Genomic DNA, 19,355 nt, shown 5'->3' on the forward strand with positions numbered 1-19,355 from the left:
CAGAGCCAGAGCATACGCTCAGTTCCATAAGGAAGTACTGGATTCACTCTTACCTGAAAGTGAATAGGAAATGAGTGAATGAAATAGTCTAGAAAGTTGGAAAATGGAAAAGATACTGATGATACTTTACTGGAGAGGCAGTGGAGTGTCATGAAAAAAAAATTGGGTTTTGAACTGGGGGCTTAAATTGGGGAATTCAAGTCCTGACTGAATAATTCTGGGTAACACCTTGAGACCCACTTTCCTAAAATGGGGATATTACCTAAGTCACAGGATTATAGGGCAGGGGGAGGAGAGTAGGATCAAATGATGTAATGTGTATAAAGTATTTTCTTTAATATATTTTAATATATCAAGATATTAATACATAATATCTTTAATATATTTTTAAACTATATTTCTCTATCTTAGAACTAAAAGGGCAGGACCTACTCAGGGGTCTGGTCCCAATGGTGATATGCCCAAATGCTTTAATCTGTTCAGTTTCTGATATAGAGCTATACATGACCCTTCCTTAGGTAACCTGGTGGACTCCTTTCCAATTCTGGGGACTCACCTGATTGGCATAGTCCTCTGTATCTCAGAAGAGTCATCAACCTGAGTCTCCCCAGTAGCCGGAATTTTCGGCATGCAGCCCTATGTTCAGTGTATAGAGTACTTTCTAACACTAAATTATTATATAAGCATAAGCTATTATATTGTTTTTGCATTGGGGCAAAAATGGTGTAAATGCAAAAAGAAAAAAGAAAGTTGGAAGGGGGAGCTTGATGGTAAGTTGGGAGAGAAGTTACTGAAATAGAATCATGTTGTTCATATTTGGTCCCACATGGTACCAATGAGATCCTATATTTCTTGGTAATTGTTAGGGTCAACTTCAGATAAAAATATTTCAACTTCTTTTGCTTACCCAGCTTGCCACACAGATATGTACATAGGCCTCAGTATGAAGGGAATGAACTACAATTCCTTTGTTACCACGAGTGCTCAAGAATGTGAAGACAGATGCACCAATGATGCCCATTGTCACTTCTTTACATATGCCACGCAGAAGTTTCACGGTGAGGCCTATCGGTGAGAGAGATCTAGGCTGGGTCTATGGGTTCCTCAAATGTGTGAGTAGCAAATGAAACATCTATTGACTCATAGTGTGGTACAGGATACAGTCAACATGATTTAGTAGAAAGAGATCTGAAGTCAAAAGAAATAGATTAAAATTGTGCCTCTGACAGTTACTAGGTGGGTGTTCTTGGGCATTACCTCATTTATCTGAATCTTAGATTTCTTTTTCTGTAAAATGGGAGTGACAATATCTGTGATACTGACTTTAAAGGGTTACTCTGAGATTGAGAGAATGCACATAAAATACTGGGCTAACTTTAAACCACTACAGTAATGTCAGAATTATATTAAATTATATCATATATTATATATTATGTCATACATACTATAAATTATATCATATATTATATCATACAAATATCACATACTTAATTATACTACACTGTATCTTATTATACTATGCCATGCCATATCGTATCATATATCATATCATAATCATATCATATCATATAACATATCATATAACACATCATTAATATAATGTGTCACAACATATGATTGATTATTGTTTCAATTTATTATTACTACTGTTGCTCTTATTTGATCTTTCTTATTCTGGACTCATAATTCCACTTGGGCAAGGAGTTACGGGGTCAGGAAACTCCTGTACCAATGGAAATCAGCAATTATTCTGCAAACTGGGGTCTTAGAGAGTTTCTTGGGAGGACTGAGAGGTTAAGCAACTTGCCCAGCGTCATCCTGAGTCTAGCACTCCATCTACTATGCTAGTGGATAGAGAAGCTGCTTGTTTCCAGTTATTATTATTTAGTTTTGAAAATATCAGAGGAAACATGGACCAAGCCCCTATTTAGTGCCAAATACTATACTAGGCTCCATGAAGAGATACAGGAAAGAAATCCATGTCTTCAAAGGACATATAATCCAGTGGGTTGGGATTGGGGTAGTAGGGCCATCTCCAGTTGTCCTGATCTATATCTTGCCACTGGACTCAGATGGCTCTGGAGGATAAAGTGAGGCTGGTGACCTTGCACAGCCCTGCCTCACTTAAACCCAATTCCCTTGCAAGTCATGACATCATCTTCCTGATGTCATGATCTTCTTTGAGAACAACGGACGAACAACAACAATCCAATGGAGGAAACAACCAGAATATATATAGAATGGGAATGAGAAAACATGCAAAGGACCAGTATGCTGCTGGGGAAAAGACCGTTGTACCATGACTCAACCAAACTAGGTTGGAGCCCCACATCTGCTACTATGTGACATTTTCCCTTTTTTAGCCTCAGTTTCCCTATATGTAACATGATGCTGTTGGATCTCTAAGGTCCCTTCTAACACTAACAATTTATGAATGAATACTTTATCTAAATCTGGATTTTAGTGGTCTTATGGCATGCCACTACCTGTCTTATGATTTCTTTGATACAGAATTGGAACATGCCTGAACAAAGATATTTTTTGTTTGTATGTGCACATATATGCATATGTATGTATAATATATATGTGTATATATACATATGTGTGTATATATACATATATATATCCAATTTCTCATTTCACAAAAGATGTAACTTTTGTTGCCTTTCTGAAAACAGATCCCATCAAGCTTGCTTCTCCTCTTTGGGCTTTTAAAGCATAGTGCAATGAAAACAAAACTTAGTTTGGAGTCAGAGGACCTGGGTTCAGATCCTAGGTCTGTCACTTATTGCCTGCATGACCTTAGACAAATCACTTAATCTTTCTGGGACTCAGTTTCCTCATCTGGAAAGTGAAGAGATTGGACCAAAAGACCACTACAATCTTTTCCAGCTCTAACTCTATGAATCTAGGAACTGTTTCTTGAACTGAATTGAGAACACAAAAAAGAAAACCTTCTACCTATTTCTCTCCCTAATTCTTTGTTGAAATCAGACTTATTCCTCATAAAGTTGTTTTAACTTGGGGCTTCTTAATATTATAACAGGACACTGTATATTGACATATTCTTTGGGTTAAATATCAAACTAAGATGTGATTTCCTCTCATTGTCTGGTAATGAAAATTGTTTTTTTCTGTTATGATTCTGTAATTATTATAACTCAATAGTCTTATATTCAGAAACAGCTAGGTAGTGCAGTGTGGATAGAGTGCTGGACCTGGAATCAGGAAGACCTGAGTTCAAATCTGGCCTCAGATATTTGTAAGCTGTATGACCATGGTCAAGTCACTTAACTTCTGCATACCTATTTCCTCAACTGTAAAATGGAGATAAACAATAGACCTCTTATGAGGATCAAATGTGATAATATTTGTAAAGCACTTAGCACAATGCCTGGTACATAGCAGGTGCTTAATGCATTTTTGTTCTCCTTCCCTTCCCAATGAATCTGTGATTGGGGTATTTTCCTCTCTCTCCACTCCCTCCTATAGTTGCAGAGCCCAATCCACCCAAATCTTTTCATCCTGATCATGTCCATGGCCTCCTACAAGTCCTCAATTGATGGTCTACCCAATGGGGAGGAAGTCTTCTTCTAGGTTTTGTTGTTGTTTTATTTTTTGTGTGGACCAGTATGGCATTTAGATTGCCTGCTTGTTATCCCCAGCTCTTGTAAGCTATAGGACCAGCATCTTTTTCGGATCATACATTTCTTGAAGAGGTACAGAATATTGTCCAGTCCATCTCCTCATTTTGAAGATAAGGAAACTGAGCCCCAGAGAGAAGAAATTATCTTTAAAAAATTCAATAAACATTAAGTGCTTTTTATGTGGCACAAGAGATACGAAGATATATAAGACATGGTCTCTTTTTTTTTCAAGGAACTCATACTAAAGGTATAGTGCATGATAAAAACATGAGAGGCAAAAATAAACTCTTAGGGCTGAAATTCAGCTCAATCTCCCACTTGTCATTTGTCCTTCATACTCGAAGAAGATGATATGATCTGATGATATGAAGATGATGATAAGATAATCTGATGATAAGAAGATGACATGATATGATATGATATGATATCACCATATTGGGTCAGGGAACAACGTGTTCGAATGGTCCCATACAAGTTTGGAAGACTCCATCATGGGTCAGACACAAATAGTATGAACATTTGGGATGGAGATATCTCTGGATTTGAGCATCTCACATTTCCTTTGGGCTACTGTGATTCTGCTTTGCTTGTGAAGTACAACGCCTTCTTTGATGCGGGCACACCGTGCTGGACAATTCTGTGCCAGTGTCTCCTATGTCTTACAATTGATATTCAAGTTCTTCAGAGAGAACTTGAGATGTCTTCTTACTGCTTTTTCTGACCTCCATGTGAGCGCTTGCGTTGTGCAAGTTCTCTGTAAAATAGTCTTTTAGATAAACACGTTTGGCATTTGGACTATGTGGTCAGCCCATCAGAGTTGTACTCTCTGCAGTAGAGTTTGAGTGCTTGGCAGTTCAGCATGAGAGAGGACCTCAGTATTAGGTACCTTATCTTGATAGGGAATTGACCTAAGGCAATTCAAATGGAAGCAGTTCAACTTTCTGGTATGGCACTGGAAGACTGTCCAGGTTTCACAGATATATAACAATGAAGTTAGCACAAAGGCTCTGTAGACCTTTAGTTTGGTAGGCAGCCTGATGCATCTTCTCTCCCACACCTTCTTTTGGAGACTCCTAAACACTGAGCTAGTTCTAGCAATGTGTGCATCAACCTTATCATCTGTGTGGAAACCCCTGGGAAATATACTGCCAAGGCAAGTGAACTTATCCACGGTATTCAAAATTTTTCCCTTTACTATACCCAATGGTCCCATATATGGATGGTGCAGTGCTGGCTGGTGGAGAATCTCTGGTACATCTCAACTACTGAATGCTTATGGAACCACACTGATCAGTGACAGGACACCATTCTAGAGAAATGAGAGGAACACTTCCATAGTATTCTCAATAAACCATCATCAACCAATGCTGAGGCAAATGACCATATACCTCAGGTTGAAGTCAGTCCCTCTCTAGTTGAATTTCCAACTGAAGAGGTTTTGAATACCATTAGACTCTTTTTTGTGTGGTAAAGTGCCTGGTGCTGATTCCATTTCAGCAGAGATCTGCAAGTTAGGGGGTCCACTGCTCATAGAAATGTTGACTAAAATCTTCCAGGATGTTCACTGTCCATCTCTATAAAGAAAAAGGAAATAGATTGCCCAATGACAATTACAGGGGGGGTCCTTCTCTTAGTCATTGCTGTTGAGATTCTTGCCAGAGTCCCTCCCTAATAGGCTGATCCTTCATCTAGAAGATGGTCATCTACTCAAGAGCCAGTATGGCTTCAGAAAGGATAAGGTGTTTGCTATCCAACAACACCAGAAGAAATGCCAGGAGCACAACAGAGGTCTGTACACAACGCTCATAGATCTGACCAATGCCTTTGATTCTGTTAATCTCCTGTAGGACTATACAATGACACTTACAAGGGGGCAATGCGGTATGGTGGATAGAGTGCTAGATCTGGAGTCGGTAAATTCAGATCCTTCCTCTGACATGAGTTGTGTGCCCCTAGCCAAGTCTCAGCCTATATGCACCTTAGTTTCCTCATTTGTAAGGTAAGGGATCTCAACTAGATGATCTCTAAGGTCTTTTAGCCCTCCAATTCTACGATGCTATGATTCTACAGTATGATCTGATGGTCAATATGGTGTGGTTAAGATGCTTTCCCTGTCACTGGACATGTTTGAGAAGAAGTCAGATAACCACATTTCCAGAATATATAGAAGGGTTCCCCCATTCCTTGGGATGGAATTACATGACATCTAACACTGAAATTCTGTGATTTTAAAGTACGCCAAAGAAGTCTGATTTAATTGGACGATGTAATTATTCAGAACATGTCAACCATTTTGGATTATCCTAACTACATTTTGGAAAAAAAATTGGCATATAACCATGAGCTGATGTATTCCTAAGTAAACCATATTTTCTTTTCTTTTCTTTTTATTCAGCAATGTGTGTGTATTGAAATATACTACAACAGGATTCCCAACAAAAATAGACTTGCTTGAGAATGTGGTATCTGGATTCTCACTGAAATATTGTGCAATTTCTAAAATGGGTAAATATATGTATGCATATGTATGTATGTATTTTTTTACCGTATGAGGTTTGCTCTGTCCTTAAAATATAAAGTATTGATAGTCTAACTTAGGGTAATTCAATATAGTTCAAAAAACTATTATTATATTCCTACTTTGTGCAAAGCTTTGTGCTAGAGAGTTACAAAGCTTAGATAAGATGATGCCCTGCCCTCCTGGACCTTCCAATCCAGTGGGAGCATAAGTCATGCACACGGATAATTATGATACAATAATACAGGATAAATACTATAGACAAATGACACAAGGGAAGTAGTACTACATCATGATGTTTTACAATAAAATTTTAGCTCAAGGAGCTTTTCATCTGAGATACCTCTTAGCAAAAACTTTAGTATTCTGTAATAAAAAGATGAACATATGGCAAATTTTTCATGAAAGAAGTTTTACTTTTAAAAGTGTGCTGAACCAAATCCTGTGATTTAGAGTATATTATGCAATATTGACTGTGTTGACGAAGTTTCTTAACACTAGTTAAGGAACCCTTGAGGGACTTCCCTATTGCTAGTGCTCTCACTAGCAAATTATACTGCCTTCTCAAATTATACTGCATTCAATTACTTATTTAATGTCTGGATCTGTGATTTCATCATGGTTATAGGGAGCTCCCAATGAGGACATCTCTACCAATGCAGATCTGTACATTGTCTGAAATGCATAGTCTTAGAGAGAGAGGTGTCTGGGGTCTCTGAGAGGTTAAGTGTTATGCCCAAGATTGTTCAGCCAGCATGTGTCAGAGGTGGACTTTTGGTGCAGTCTTCCTAACTCCAAAACCAGATCTCTACCATACCACATTTTAATGTTTTAATGTTTTTAATGTTCTTTTTTGAGTTTGTCAATTAGTAAGCATCTATTTTCTCTCCCTCCCATACCATCCCAAATTTCAAAGAAGAAGAAGAAAAAAGAAAAATACCCTTGTAACAAATATATATAGTCAAGCAAAACAAATTCCCACATTGTCCAAGTCCAAAACTATGTCTCTCATTCTATTCCTTGAATCTATCGTCTCTTTGTCAGGACTTTTGTAGCTTCACCCTCAGTTGTCTGGAATCATAATTGGTCATTTCTTGGTTCACAGTTCTTAAATCGATCAAAGCTGTTTTTACACTTGTTTTATATACTTATATGTGTATGTATATATGTGTGTATATGTACATGCATACACACATATATGTGTATATATATATATATATATATATATATATATATATATATATATATATATATATATATATAATATAGTTCTGGTTCTGCTCACTTATCTCTGCATCACTTTATAGAAGTCTTCCATTTCCTCCAAATTCATTCTTTTTACATATTTTTTGAATATAAATTCCCCTAATAGAATATAAGCTTGTTGAAGGCAGATGATGTTTTTCATCTTATCTTTGGATCCCAAATGCCTACTGCATAGTGTGTGGTTAATAGAGGTGGTTAATGAATGAATTAATTCCAGTGTCATTGAAATGATTGCAATGTTAAATTTCTTTTCTTCTGTAGCTTGCATCCGGGACATCTTTCCTAATACCGTTTTTGCTGATGTTGATGAAGACAGGCTTTTCACTCCTGATCCCTGGGTGTGCCAAAGTATTTGTACTCATCACCCCAACTGCCTGTTTTTTACATTCCTTTCTAAAGAATGGCCTAAAGAATCTCAACGGTGAGGAGGCAAAGCCAGTAGGGGGTGTTTCCTTTAAAACAAAGCTAACCAAAGCCCTTGGCTCTAAATTTCTAAAACTTTAAAAAATCCCACGTTAAAATATTTACAAGAGAAGAATCCAAACAAAAGATTCAAAGTTTAAAAGTGGCTACAAGGATTGCATTTTTATGGTACCCATCTCAGGATGCTAAAAACTCAGCTATTCTCAAGCTTGATCACTCCCTGGTGAGAGTAGGACCCATCAGTGATCAAAGGTATCACTCTCTCCCCTTTTCCACTTGTCTATTTAGGAATTCTCAGAAAAGTTTGGCTATATTCCTTTATTAGCTCCCAACATAATCCTAGTCCATGTATAGGATTGGGCTTATATGTAGGAAGACTGTGATTCCAGAGCAGAAAAAAAATCACTCTCTCCTCCCCACCAAGAGACCATCAACCCATCTTGCTGCCTGAAATTCCACCATTAATGATCCATTCCTCTATGTAAATCATTGTCCTCTTTTACAAATACAAATTTGGAGGGGTAACATAATAATGTGAATGAAGTTTAGTATAGTGGAAAGAACACAGGGTTCAGAATCCAAAGACTCGGGCTTAAATACTGGCTCTGTCCTTTGCTACCTGTGTGACCTTGAATAAGTCAATTCCCTTCTGTGTACCTTATAAAATAAAGGAAATGTATGAGATGATCTCTAAAGTTGATTCCAGGTTGACATCTCACGTTCCAAATTACAGACTGCTTTCCTTCTTGTGACATGAGAGACCTAGGCAGCATCAGAATTCCTGAGGAGAAAGAAGTGTATTAATTATGGAGAAAGAAAATAGATAGGTAAAGATTGGTTTTAGCCCCATCAAAATTTTGCCCAATGGATAGAGAGTTGAACCTGGGGTCAGTAAGACCTGAGTTCAAATCCAGCCTTAGACACTTTACTAGCTGTGTGTACCTGGGCAAGTCACTTACTAACCTTTGTCTGTCTCATTTTCTCAACTGGAAAATGGGCGTAATGACAGCCTCTACTTTTCAGGGTTCTGAGGATCAAATGAGAGGGCATAGTACATTGTTAGTACTTAGTAAAAGTTTACTCCTTTCCTCTTCCCCTTCATCTCTCCTTCCCCCTGTCTTCCCCATCCATAAATATAGTAGCAAAATTGAGACTATGCAATCATGACTTGTACCATAGCAAATATTTTGGAGCTGCAAGAATTTCATTGCCTTATGTGATTTAATAGCACTCTCAAATCTTTCCTTTAGAAATCTTTGCCTCCTTAAAACATCCCAAGGTGGAATTCCAAGTACACGTATCACCAGACAGAATGCCTTTTCAGGTTTTAGCCTATTAAGCTGCAGGCACAGTGTCCCAGGTAAACAATATAACCAGTTTCATAACAATTGGGTTTGATCTAGAGAATTATTATCTATCACAAAATATGGTCAACACAAGCACTTTATCTCACATCTGCTTATGTGTGTTTGCTGTCCAGTGTTTTGTCATGGGGCCATTTATACCAACACTGATTTCTTGGGAGAGGAACTAGATATTTTTGAAGTCAAAGGTCACAAAGCCTGCCAAGAAAGGTGCACGGACACCATACGCTGCCAATTTTTTACCTTTTCACCAACTGAAGAAACATACAACAAAGGGAGGTAAGGTCGATTTTTAAGTGTTACATAGAAAAATCATGCAACTGCTTGAAAATGCATAGATGTTCTTTTCCCCTAGTGGCATTGTCATTTACAATGCTTTCTTTCTTTCATTCAGAGGTAAATGTTATTTGAAAATGTCTTTGAATGGATCCCCAACTAAAATACTTCATGGAAGGAGAGGTATCTCTGGCTACACGTTAAGGCTATGTAAAATGGAAAATGGTAAGTGACAAGTCACTTGAACAACCTGACTTGTGAAATTTATATCAAAACAAAACAAAAAATGAAATGTCTTACAATGATATAACTAAAGATCTATCTGTCAACTAAAGTAATTATTAAAAAATCATTATCTAGGCCTTAATCACAAAGCATGACATTGTTGTTTGCTTTCTCATATAGGTGTTGTCTTGTTAATTAGAACACCACCCTATAAGCACAGAGCAACTCTTCACCTCTTGGCTACCTGCCATTTTCTCTTTATTTCTCTTCTATGATCAGTCTATATATCTGTTGTCTCCTCCATTAGAATGCAAGCTCTTTGAGGACTGGGATTGTTTAGGCTTTTTCTTTGTGTATCAAGTGCCTAGAACAGTGCTTGGCATATGATAAATGCTTAATAAATGCCTGTGATTCTTAGTTCTTATATGCATATGTAGAGATGGACAGTTAGTAGGTACTCAATAAATGCTTGCTGAATGGTTAATTTGAGAAATAAATGTTTTTTTCTTTGAATTTCTACCCTGGGTCGCAGGGTCTTGATTAGCGAAAGCTCACTAATCCTAGCTGGCCCCAGAGTGGACCATGATCTGCCCCTGCCATCATCTTAACTATCCTGCTTCCAAAAGTTTGTCTACCTTCCCACTGCTGTATTTTCCACCTTTTGATCTGGGAATAGTGAACAAATAATTTCTACCATTGCTTTGGGGAAAGGGAGTCTGCCTTATTATTCCCTTACAATCCCTGTTAATTTGCAAACCCAAACTCCTCTCCCCAGGTACCCTCCCAAGACATGTTGTCTCCCCTTATTAGAATGTGAGCACCTTAGGTAGCTTTTTCCTTTGTGTTTGCATGTCTCAAGCTTAGCACAGAGTTTGGCACACATTAAGTCTTTAACAAATGTTTTGTATCAGTGAATGAATTTATTATTTGCTAGAAGGTATGCAATTAGAGGATATAGAAGGAAAAATAAGAGATCTAGTCTATATTATTTTCACCTGTTTATCAATAATCTATCAATCATCTGTCATCCATCAATGTATCATCTGTCAATCATCTATCATCTATCAATCATCTGTCATCTATCCAGCTGTGTACTTCTCTGTTTTTGTGTGTGTGTTTTTCCAGCATGCACAAACAAAATAAAAGCAAAGGTTGTTGGAGGAACTAACTCAGTTCGTGCTGAATGGCCATGGCAGGTAAGCTTGCATGTTACATCGCCCATCCAGAAACACTTGTGTGGAGGATCTATCATTGGGAACCAGTGGATATTAACAGCTGCCCATTGCCTTGAAGGGTTAGTCTTTTTCTTGTTTTTTTAATGTCTATATTCATACCCACCTTTGCGATCTATTACTAGCTAATGAAACTCTTTCAAATTGTATGTTATAAAATGAATGTTTTGGAAGGAACCATTGACTAGTAGGTTCAGAGATGGAAGTGACCTTGGAGGTCATCTAGTCCTACCGCCTCCCCCCCCACCCCCGCCATCTTATAGGTGAGGAAACAGAGGACCAGAGCAATAAAGTGATTTGTCTAGGGTCACACAGCCATTAAGTGTTGGGGCCATACTTGCACCCAGATCCTCATACACCAATTCTGATGCACCAGACTATATCTCCCAGGAGACATCATCTAATATAGCCTCTGCATTTTACATGTAAGGAAACTGTAATTCTTAAAGAGAACATGGTTTGCCCAAGGTCACACAGCTAGTATACATACTAGCTTTCTATATCTTCTAATATATTCCATATCCCTCACATTAGAGCAATGTTGGCTTATGGTTAAATAAGATCAAAGAGAAAAATACTAATCCATGATATGCCAGCACCGGTAATTTAAGCTTTATCTCCTTTGGAGAAATGCTTCTATTCAATTTTATAACATCCTTGCCCAGGACCCCCTTTGCATTCCCCATGAATCCTTAGATCCTTTGGGGATTTTTGCTTGTTCACTTGGTTTTATGAGAAGCCACCCTTTACCCAATATAGTCATAGAATAATATCCTCTTCTCTTCTAGCCTTGCCTCCTACTAGCTCCTCTGCTCTCTAGACCAGCGTTGTGAGTGGAAAACATTTAAGAAGCCCTACTGAAAGGCAGAGAAAGTTACAGGACCATAGATCCAGAGCTAGAGGGGTTCTCAGAAGTCAGTTCAACTCTGTCCACCCCTGCCCCCTCCGTTTTATAGATGAAGAAACTGAAGCCCAGGGGGGTCACGCAAGTGGCACCAGATAACAGATAACACAGGCAACCGAGGCAGGACTTTAACCCATCCCGGATGAAGTCAGAGACATTGCTCTTTCCACCGTACAAAGCCACGTCACTCTACATCCACCCTTGAGATTCTTCTCTTTAATTAGCCTTATCCATGGTGAGCAGGGAGAGAATCATTCCCCAGAGGAGTTCTTGCAAAGGTGAAGCAAAATAGAGAAGCCTAAACTGGAGCATTAATGTCCCAGGGAATTTTAAGGAGTCACGTCCCTAGACTGGCTACATTTAGACTTCACCTCTAGGGATCGGCAGAGGAGGCGTAGCTAGATGTAACAAAAACAATCTCATAGGATCATAGAGCTAGAAGAGGACATAGATATCACCTAGGTCAACTTCTAGATTTACAGAGAAAGAAACTGAAGACCAAGGGGGCTCAGAGACTTGCCCAAAGCTATACAGCTAGTTGGGAATAAAGCTTGTACAAGAACCCACTTCTGTGTAGCATTCAGGCTTCTTGTTGTTGTCCAATTCTTCCTGATCCCATTTGGGGTTTTCTTGGCAAAGATACTGGAGTGGTTTGCCATTTCCTTCTCCAACTCATTTTACAGATGACAAAACTGAAGCATACAAGGTTAAGTGACTTGCCCAGGGTCACATAGCTAATAAACATCTGAGGCCAGAGTTGAACTCAAGTCTTCCTGACTTCAGGCTCAGCCTTCTATCTACCGTACCACCTCACTGCCCAGATTTCTTGTACCTGTCTATGAATACATGTGTATGTATGGGCAAGGGGGTAGGTGATTGGACTGGGCAGTAATTTTTTCTCCTTTCTGTAATATCTATACTAGCAATTCCCTTCTACCTATGAGGAAGAGAATGATTCTTAACATTCTGTGACTGGTAAAGCTTAGTAGCATTATGTCATTGTTTTCTTTGTCCCAAGTCCACCAGGAACTTCCCATATAATATATGCAGGAAAGGCAAGTTACATAGCTCAAGCTTTCCTAAATGACTTAAAAGCAACAAATATTTGCAACATTTTGTAAAAAGAAAATAAGCTCAATTCCCTGCTTTTGTGATCTAGACTAGAGGCTGCTACAGTTTTACGTGTCTATGCTGGCATTGTAAACCAATCTGAGATACGTGGAAATACCCCATTCTTCAGAGTTCAAGAGATAATTATTCATGAAAAATATGAAATGGCAGAACATGGGTATGACATTGCTTTGTTGAAAGTTGAGCTTCCTATTAATTATACCAGTAAGTAAATATTTATTTGAAAACGTTAGCTGTATTAGTTACCTAGACGAAGTATTGTGTTAGTTACCGAGATGTAATAATATTGTGCGGGATCAACCACAAGGTATTCACTTGGTGATCTAGACAATTGTTTTGCTATCAGGGAAGGTACAGAACCTGGGGAAGCATGGAGATCATGCCCATGTATCCTAGGTAAAGGGCAACTAACTTAGTGTCTCAAAGGTGAAACTTCTGCCTCATTATTAAACATTCAAGAATGGGTACAGAATGCTGGGGAAAGTTTAATCTATATAGAATAATATAGAATCATGGAATTACCGAGCTGGGCAGGAACTTTATCTATTATCTTCCCTAGTCCTTTCCTTTTGCAGAAGAAAAAAATTGAGACAGAGGGAGGTTGATTATCTGTCTAAGGGTCACACAGTGAATCAGTGGTTGAGACAGCGTGGTGCCATGGGAAGCCTGCGAGACTTGAGGTCCGAAAATCTAAATTCTATTAGTTACTGTGTGACCACGGGGAAGTTAACCTCTCTGGGCTTCAATTTTCTCATCTGTAAAATGGGGATAATAATCTGAATACTACCTACTTTATAGGATTGTTGTAAGGAAATTAGTTCGTAGAGGCAACATGGTTGAGTTAAAAGAGTACTGGACTTGGAGTCAGAAACCTGAATTCAAATCTTGCCATCACTTACTATTTGTGTGACATTGGAGAAATCACATACCTACTCTGGTCTCCAGTTCCTTCATCTGTAAATTAAGAAGGTGGGAATATGAGGTTCCTAGACTCTCTTCCACTTTAACCCTATGATCCATAAAGAGTGATAGAAATGGGAACTGTTCTTATTTTTAGGTCTCTTCCCTCCTAGCTCAGGGCTTTTTGAGGGGAGGGAAGAAAAATTTATTAAGTCCCTACTGTGTGAAAGACACAAATACATAGTGGTATTTCATTTGATCTTCACAACAAACCTGGAAGGTGGGTGCTATCATTAACCTCATTTTACGGTTGCGGAAATTAAGACCAAAAGGATTAAGTGACATTCCCAGGGTCACACAGGCTGCATTTGAACTCAGGTCTTCCTGACTCCAGGCCCAGCACTCTCACTGAGCCATGATGTAGCACAGTAGAAAGAGTGCTGAATTTGACATTAGAAAGCCTTGGTTCAAATCCTGACTCTGCTTCTTAGTCTCTGCTTTTACCATGGACAAGTCAGTTAACCTCCATGGGCCTCGATGTGCCCATTTGTAAAGGAGAGAGTGGGAATGGCTGATAGCATTCAAAGGTCCTTCCCAAATCGAAAACCTATGATCATCCATGACCTACTGGCAGCACTCTGTGCAATAAAGACACAGGACAAGGAGGGGAAAGTACGGTTGTTGTCCTTTGTTCTCAGAGAGGACCAAAATGACATCACTCTGCTAGTCAAGTTTCAATATGTCCGACTGTGGCTGAGCAGACTGATACGAGCTTGGAATGCTTTACCACAGGCCAGGCACAAATAGTCCGTGTGAACATTTGGGGGAGGGGAATTTTCTAAATTTGTGCATCTTGCATTTCCTTTGAGCTAATGAAAGTAGAGGCTTAGAAAACTCTAATTAGGTGGAAGCTCAATGGGGAGCTCTGGTGGGGAAATAAATTTTTTTTTCCTAAATAACTAAACTTTAAAATTCAATTTTAGCTCTCCAGCAACCCATATGCCTTCCTTCCAAAGGAGATGGAAAAATGATATATACCAATTGCTGGGTAACTGGCTGGGGATACACAAAAGAAAGAGGTAATGAATGTGTTTTAAAATATGCTGTGTTAAAATATGGGGGGAGGGAAGAAAAAAAGAAATTTACATGATAACTTTGTTGTATATTTAAAAAGAATAGCAAGTAGATTTGCAGTTTCATGTGCAATCATCTTTTTATTATACTATATTATGGAAATGCTTGCTTTATTCCATAAATTAAAAATAAAATAAAATGTTAAAAACATGCTGTTCTTTAGGAGATATCTGAATGGTAGAGTGTGTGCCCTGTTAGATTTAGAGTTGGAAGGAATTTGAAAGACCATCAAGCACAACCCTTTGTTTTGTAGCAGAGAAAACACACTAAGAGAGGTTAAGTAAATCAGCCAGGGTCACACACCTCATGTATGTCTGAGACAAGATTAGAATTCATGTATCCTGAGCCCCAGAGCTCAGCCTTCTCTCTGCTGCCCCATCTAGCTGTTATTTTAGTTCACTTATCTAAAGCATTAATGGAATGGTTTGGCAGCAATCTACCTTTTCTTCATTGCAAACTTATTTCTTTCAGACAATCTCTTTTCCAGAAAAACTGTTCTACCCCCTGCTCCCTGAGCCAGACCTGGGGTCTTCTGCTTTTATTCCCCTATGCTTGGGTTGCACTCTCTCTTTTTGTGATCTTGCCTTTATGAATTCCTCTCTGCTTTCGAAGCTCAGCTTAGGCGCCGAGTGAAGCCGAGGCTGATCCCTGCACCTGAATGTATTCTTCCCTTCCTTACATAATTCAAGGGTTGGAACTGTCTCTAAATTTGAGTATCTTACCTTTCTTTTGAGCTACTGCAATTTCATTGAGCATAACACCTTCTCTGATGTGGGTGAGCCACGCTGAATGATCCTGTGCCAGCATCTCCCATGTCTCACAATCAATTCCGGAGTTCTTCAGAGACCTTGACAGCATCACTATAACATTTCTTCTGACCTCCCTGTGCACATACTTGCATAACTCAATTCTTATGAATGCATCATTTCTAACATTTAAAACCCAAGGTCTGTGTACTCTCTTTTGTAGGAAAAATCCAAGACACTCTTCAGAAGACTTCTGTTCCTTTGATAACAAATGAAGATTGCCAGATGAGGTACAGAGAACACAAAATAACCAGTCAGATGATCTGTGCTGGTTATAAAGAAGGTGGGAAAGATGCTTGCAAGGTAACAGAGGGAACTTGGTACAATTTTGTGTATAAATATGAGAAAGCTTTCATGAATTATTTGGAAATTGGGTGGGAGTGAGGAGTAAGACAAGCATCTATTAAGTACTTCACTCTGAGTCAAGCACAATGCACTTTATAGATATTATCCCATTTGATCCTCACAACAGGTCTCTGAGGGTCATATATATATATATATATATATATATGCACACATACATATAGACTTATACATACATGTGTCATTTGTATATATGTCTGTGTAGCAAGGCAGTTAGGTGGGGCAGTTGATAGAGTGTTGAGCTTGGAGTCAGAAAGACCTGAGTTCAAATCCAGTCTTACATACTCATTAGCTGTGTCGCCCTGGGCAAGTCACTTAACCTTGTTTACCTTAGCTTTCTCATTTGTAAATTGGACTGGAGAAGGAAATGGCAAATCACTCCAGTATCTTTGCCAAGAAAACCCTAAATGAGGTCAGACATGACTGAAATGACTGAACAACACCAAAATGTTTAAACGTATATGTGTGTGTGTATATACATTATATGTATGTATAAATGTATATGTATGTATGTATGTACAGTGCTCTAGGTCAGATATATATACATGTGTATATGTACACGTATACACGCATGTGTACACATATGGCAAACCTTGACCATGGGTTTACAGTATGAGTAAAAAGGGGAGACATGTATGAGATATTGTGAAAATAGAATCAGTGAGTCATTGATGAGGGGGAAAAAGTGAGAATGAAGAGTTGAGGAAAATTCCAAGGCTGGGAACTTGGGATACATACATACATACATGACAGACCTTGACCATTTCATACATACGGGTTTATGCCCACATCTAAAGTATGCAAACTGCGGGCAAAGCAATAACATGAAATTCTGAAGCGTTGAGGCTGATGCACAATGTCAGAAATCTTTCACCAGTTCTTTGGGTTGAAGTCTCTTGGAAGTGAAAAACTTCTATGTTTAAAACCTTTTCCCTCTTCCCATCTCACACAGGGAGATTCTGGAGGGCCCCTATCCTGTCAACACAATGGCATCTGGCATTTGGTGGGTATAACCAGTTGGGGGGAAGGCTGTGCTCGCCCAGGACATCCTGGTGTTTATACCAGAGTGGATGAGTATGTGGACTGGATTCTAAAAAATACCTCGACATGAAGAGGACCTTCAGTGTCTTTTGCTTCTAAGAAATAAGAAATGTTTTTAATTGCAAGACAGTTTTTTAGTACATCATTTCCTTTGGTCCCATTGAAGACCAGAAAGTCATCGATTTTCCTTTGATTTTGTTTGGAGAGTCAGCTGGGGCAGTGGTGAGCTGACTTTGAGGCCTGGAGAACTTGGGTTCAAAGCCTCCTTTCAATAAGCACTGGCTGTATGACTTTGGAGAAGTCATTTAACCTCTTTTTCTTGTCAGCAGCTCTCTAAGCATTGCAGACCGGGTTTCCACATGCACTAGAAGAAGGAGTTTTCTCATCTGAGAATAACCTATAACAATGAAACCATGTGTCTAGTTCCTATTCCTGTCTCCTAGGATTACTTCTGCTTGTCTGCAAATAAAACATGACAAAGAGAGAAAGCAAACTTTCGGCTTCTTTGTTTTATGATTTTAAAAATTAAAGTCCTAGTGTTGATCAGTCTGCCTCATACTACTGCTATACATATTTGTTAAGATAAAGACTTACTATGCGGCTTTTTAAAAAAATTGGGATAGGGATGACCTATGATTTAACTGACACATGGAATTCCTAGATGAAGAAATTCCCTCTACCAAGGCAGGGTGCCCCCTTCTCTGTAATACCCTCTGCTTCAAGGGTTGCCTAGAGTAGCAGTGTCCAATGCAAATAGAAATGGCACCACTAATCCATAAAAAGGATCTCTGCCAGCAGCATGTAGACTTAGTTTTAAAACGTAATGTTATCTATTTTGGGGGTGTTTTTGTACATTTTAATATATTACATATATCGTTTATTATAGATATATATTATATATCATAATACAATGTATTTATACATTTTATACATTTTGTTAAATATTTCCCTGTTACATTTCAACAGGATAGGGGCCCTCCAGAATCTCCTTGTGTGACATGGGAAGAGGCAAAAGGTTTTAAAGATGGAAGTTTTTCACTTCCAAGGAACTTCAACCCAAAAAACCTAAGGCTACACTGGGGAGTGTTGCCCAAATGAGTCAGGCAGTCATGTGTTTGACATCTCTGGTCTACAGCACTGAGAGGTTAATTGTTTTTCTCGAGGTCACAAAGTTAGCATGTGTCAAATCATAACTTGAACCCAGTTAATCCTGGCTTTGAGACCACCTATCTCTCCCCTATACCGTGGTTGCTTACTATTTGGAAGATAATTTTAGTAGACAATGATCTTAGATGCAGAAGGAGAGAGTGAAACTGGACGTGTTCAAAATAGAACTCATTATCTTTGCCTTGAAACCCACCCATCTTTTTGACTTCTCTTTTTCCATCAAGGATGCTACCATTCTTCTAATCACCGCAATTCCCAATCTTGGCATTTGCCTCAACTCCTCATTCTCCCTTGTCCCTCTCATGAATGACTTCAACTCTTCATCTTCCCTTGTCCCCCTCATCAATGGCTTACTGATTCTACCTCCACAAGATCTCGTGCATGTCCCTCCTTCCTACTTATACCATAACCATTTGAGTTCAGGTTCTCATCACCCCTTGCCTGGATTATTGCAATAGCCTCTATCTGTGAGAGATCTCCTTATTGAGCTAGCCCCAGAGCCAGCATGCTGCACTATACCCATCTTCCTACTATGCACTTGGATCTACTTCCTTCTCTCCCCACCAATGTTTCACCTCTTGTTTTCAGGAGAGTATACAAATCAACAGTAAACATTCCTAGAAAGGCTATGTCGGTGCCCTCTTGCTTCACCCACTGTTTTCTGATTTCTCAGACCCAAACTCCAACTCGCTGGCCACCATTTCCCTATTAGAATATAAGCTAGATTAGAAATCATGTACCCAATGAATGACTCTCCTCTACCATGCCCCTTCTCTGTGATCACCTAGCCTCAGCTAGACCACCCTCAGTGATGGAGAGCTCACCATCCATTACCTGGGATATTTAACAACCCATGTGAGTCTCACACACATTGGGATTTCATCTTACCAAGTAGAAACAGTCCTAAGAATGTGGCGTAACAGAAAGAGCTCTTCTCAGGAGTCAAATGGTCTGGGTT

At 38.9% G+C, this 19,355-nt stretch overlaps 1 protein-coding gene across 1 annotated transcript in view; it reads left to right on the forward strand.

Moving 5' to 3' along the window:
- Positions 1 to 17,723, forward strand: part of F11 (coagulation factor XI) — a 30,679-nt gene extending 12,956 nt beyond the window's left edge. Inside the window, exons 5-15 of the mRNA XM_036763223.1 lie at positions 912 to 1,071; positions 6,043 to 6,152; positions 7,693 to 7,852; positions 9,105 to 9,214; positions 9,335 to 9,497; positions 9,613 to 9,719; positions 10,845 to 11,013; positions 13,015 to 13,190; positions 14,870 to 14,965; positions 15,990 to 16,129; positions 17,142 to 17,723. Of these exons, the coding sequence (XP_036619118.1) occupies positions 912 to 1,071; positions 6,043 to 6,152; positions 7,693 to 7,852; positions 9,105 to 9,214; positions 9,335 to 9,497; positions 9,613 to 9,719; positions 10,845 to 11,013; positions 13,015 to 13,190; positions 14,870 to 14,965; positions 15,990 to 16,129; positions 17,142 to 17,300 (1,550 nt within the window). The 3' untranslated portion in view covers positions 17,301 to 17,723. The remainder of the gene's footprint in view (positions 1 to 911; positions 1,072 to 6,042; positions 6,153 to 7,692; positions 7,853 to 9,104; positions 9,215 to 9,334; positions 9,498 to 9,612; positions 9,720 to 10,844; positions 11,014 to 13,014; positions 13,191 to 14,869; positions 14,966 to 15,989; positions 16,130 to 17,141) is intronic.
- The last annotated feature ends 1,632 nt before the right edge of the window (positions 17,724 to 19,355 follow it).

Source organism: Trichosurus vulpecula, chromosome 6 (assembly GCF_011100635.1).
Source record: "Trichosurus vulpecula isolate mTriVul1 chromosome 6, mTriVul1.pri, whole genome shotgun sequence".
Lineage (NCBI taxonomy): Eukaryota > Metazoa > Chordata > Mammalia > Diprotodontia > Phalangeridae > Trichosurus > Trichosurus vulpecula.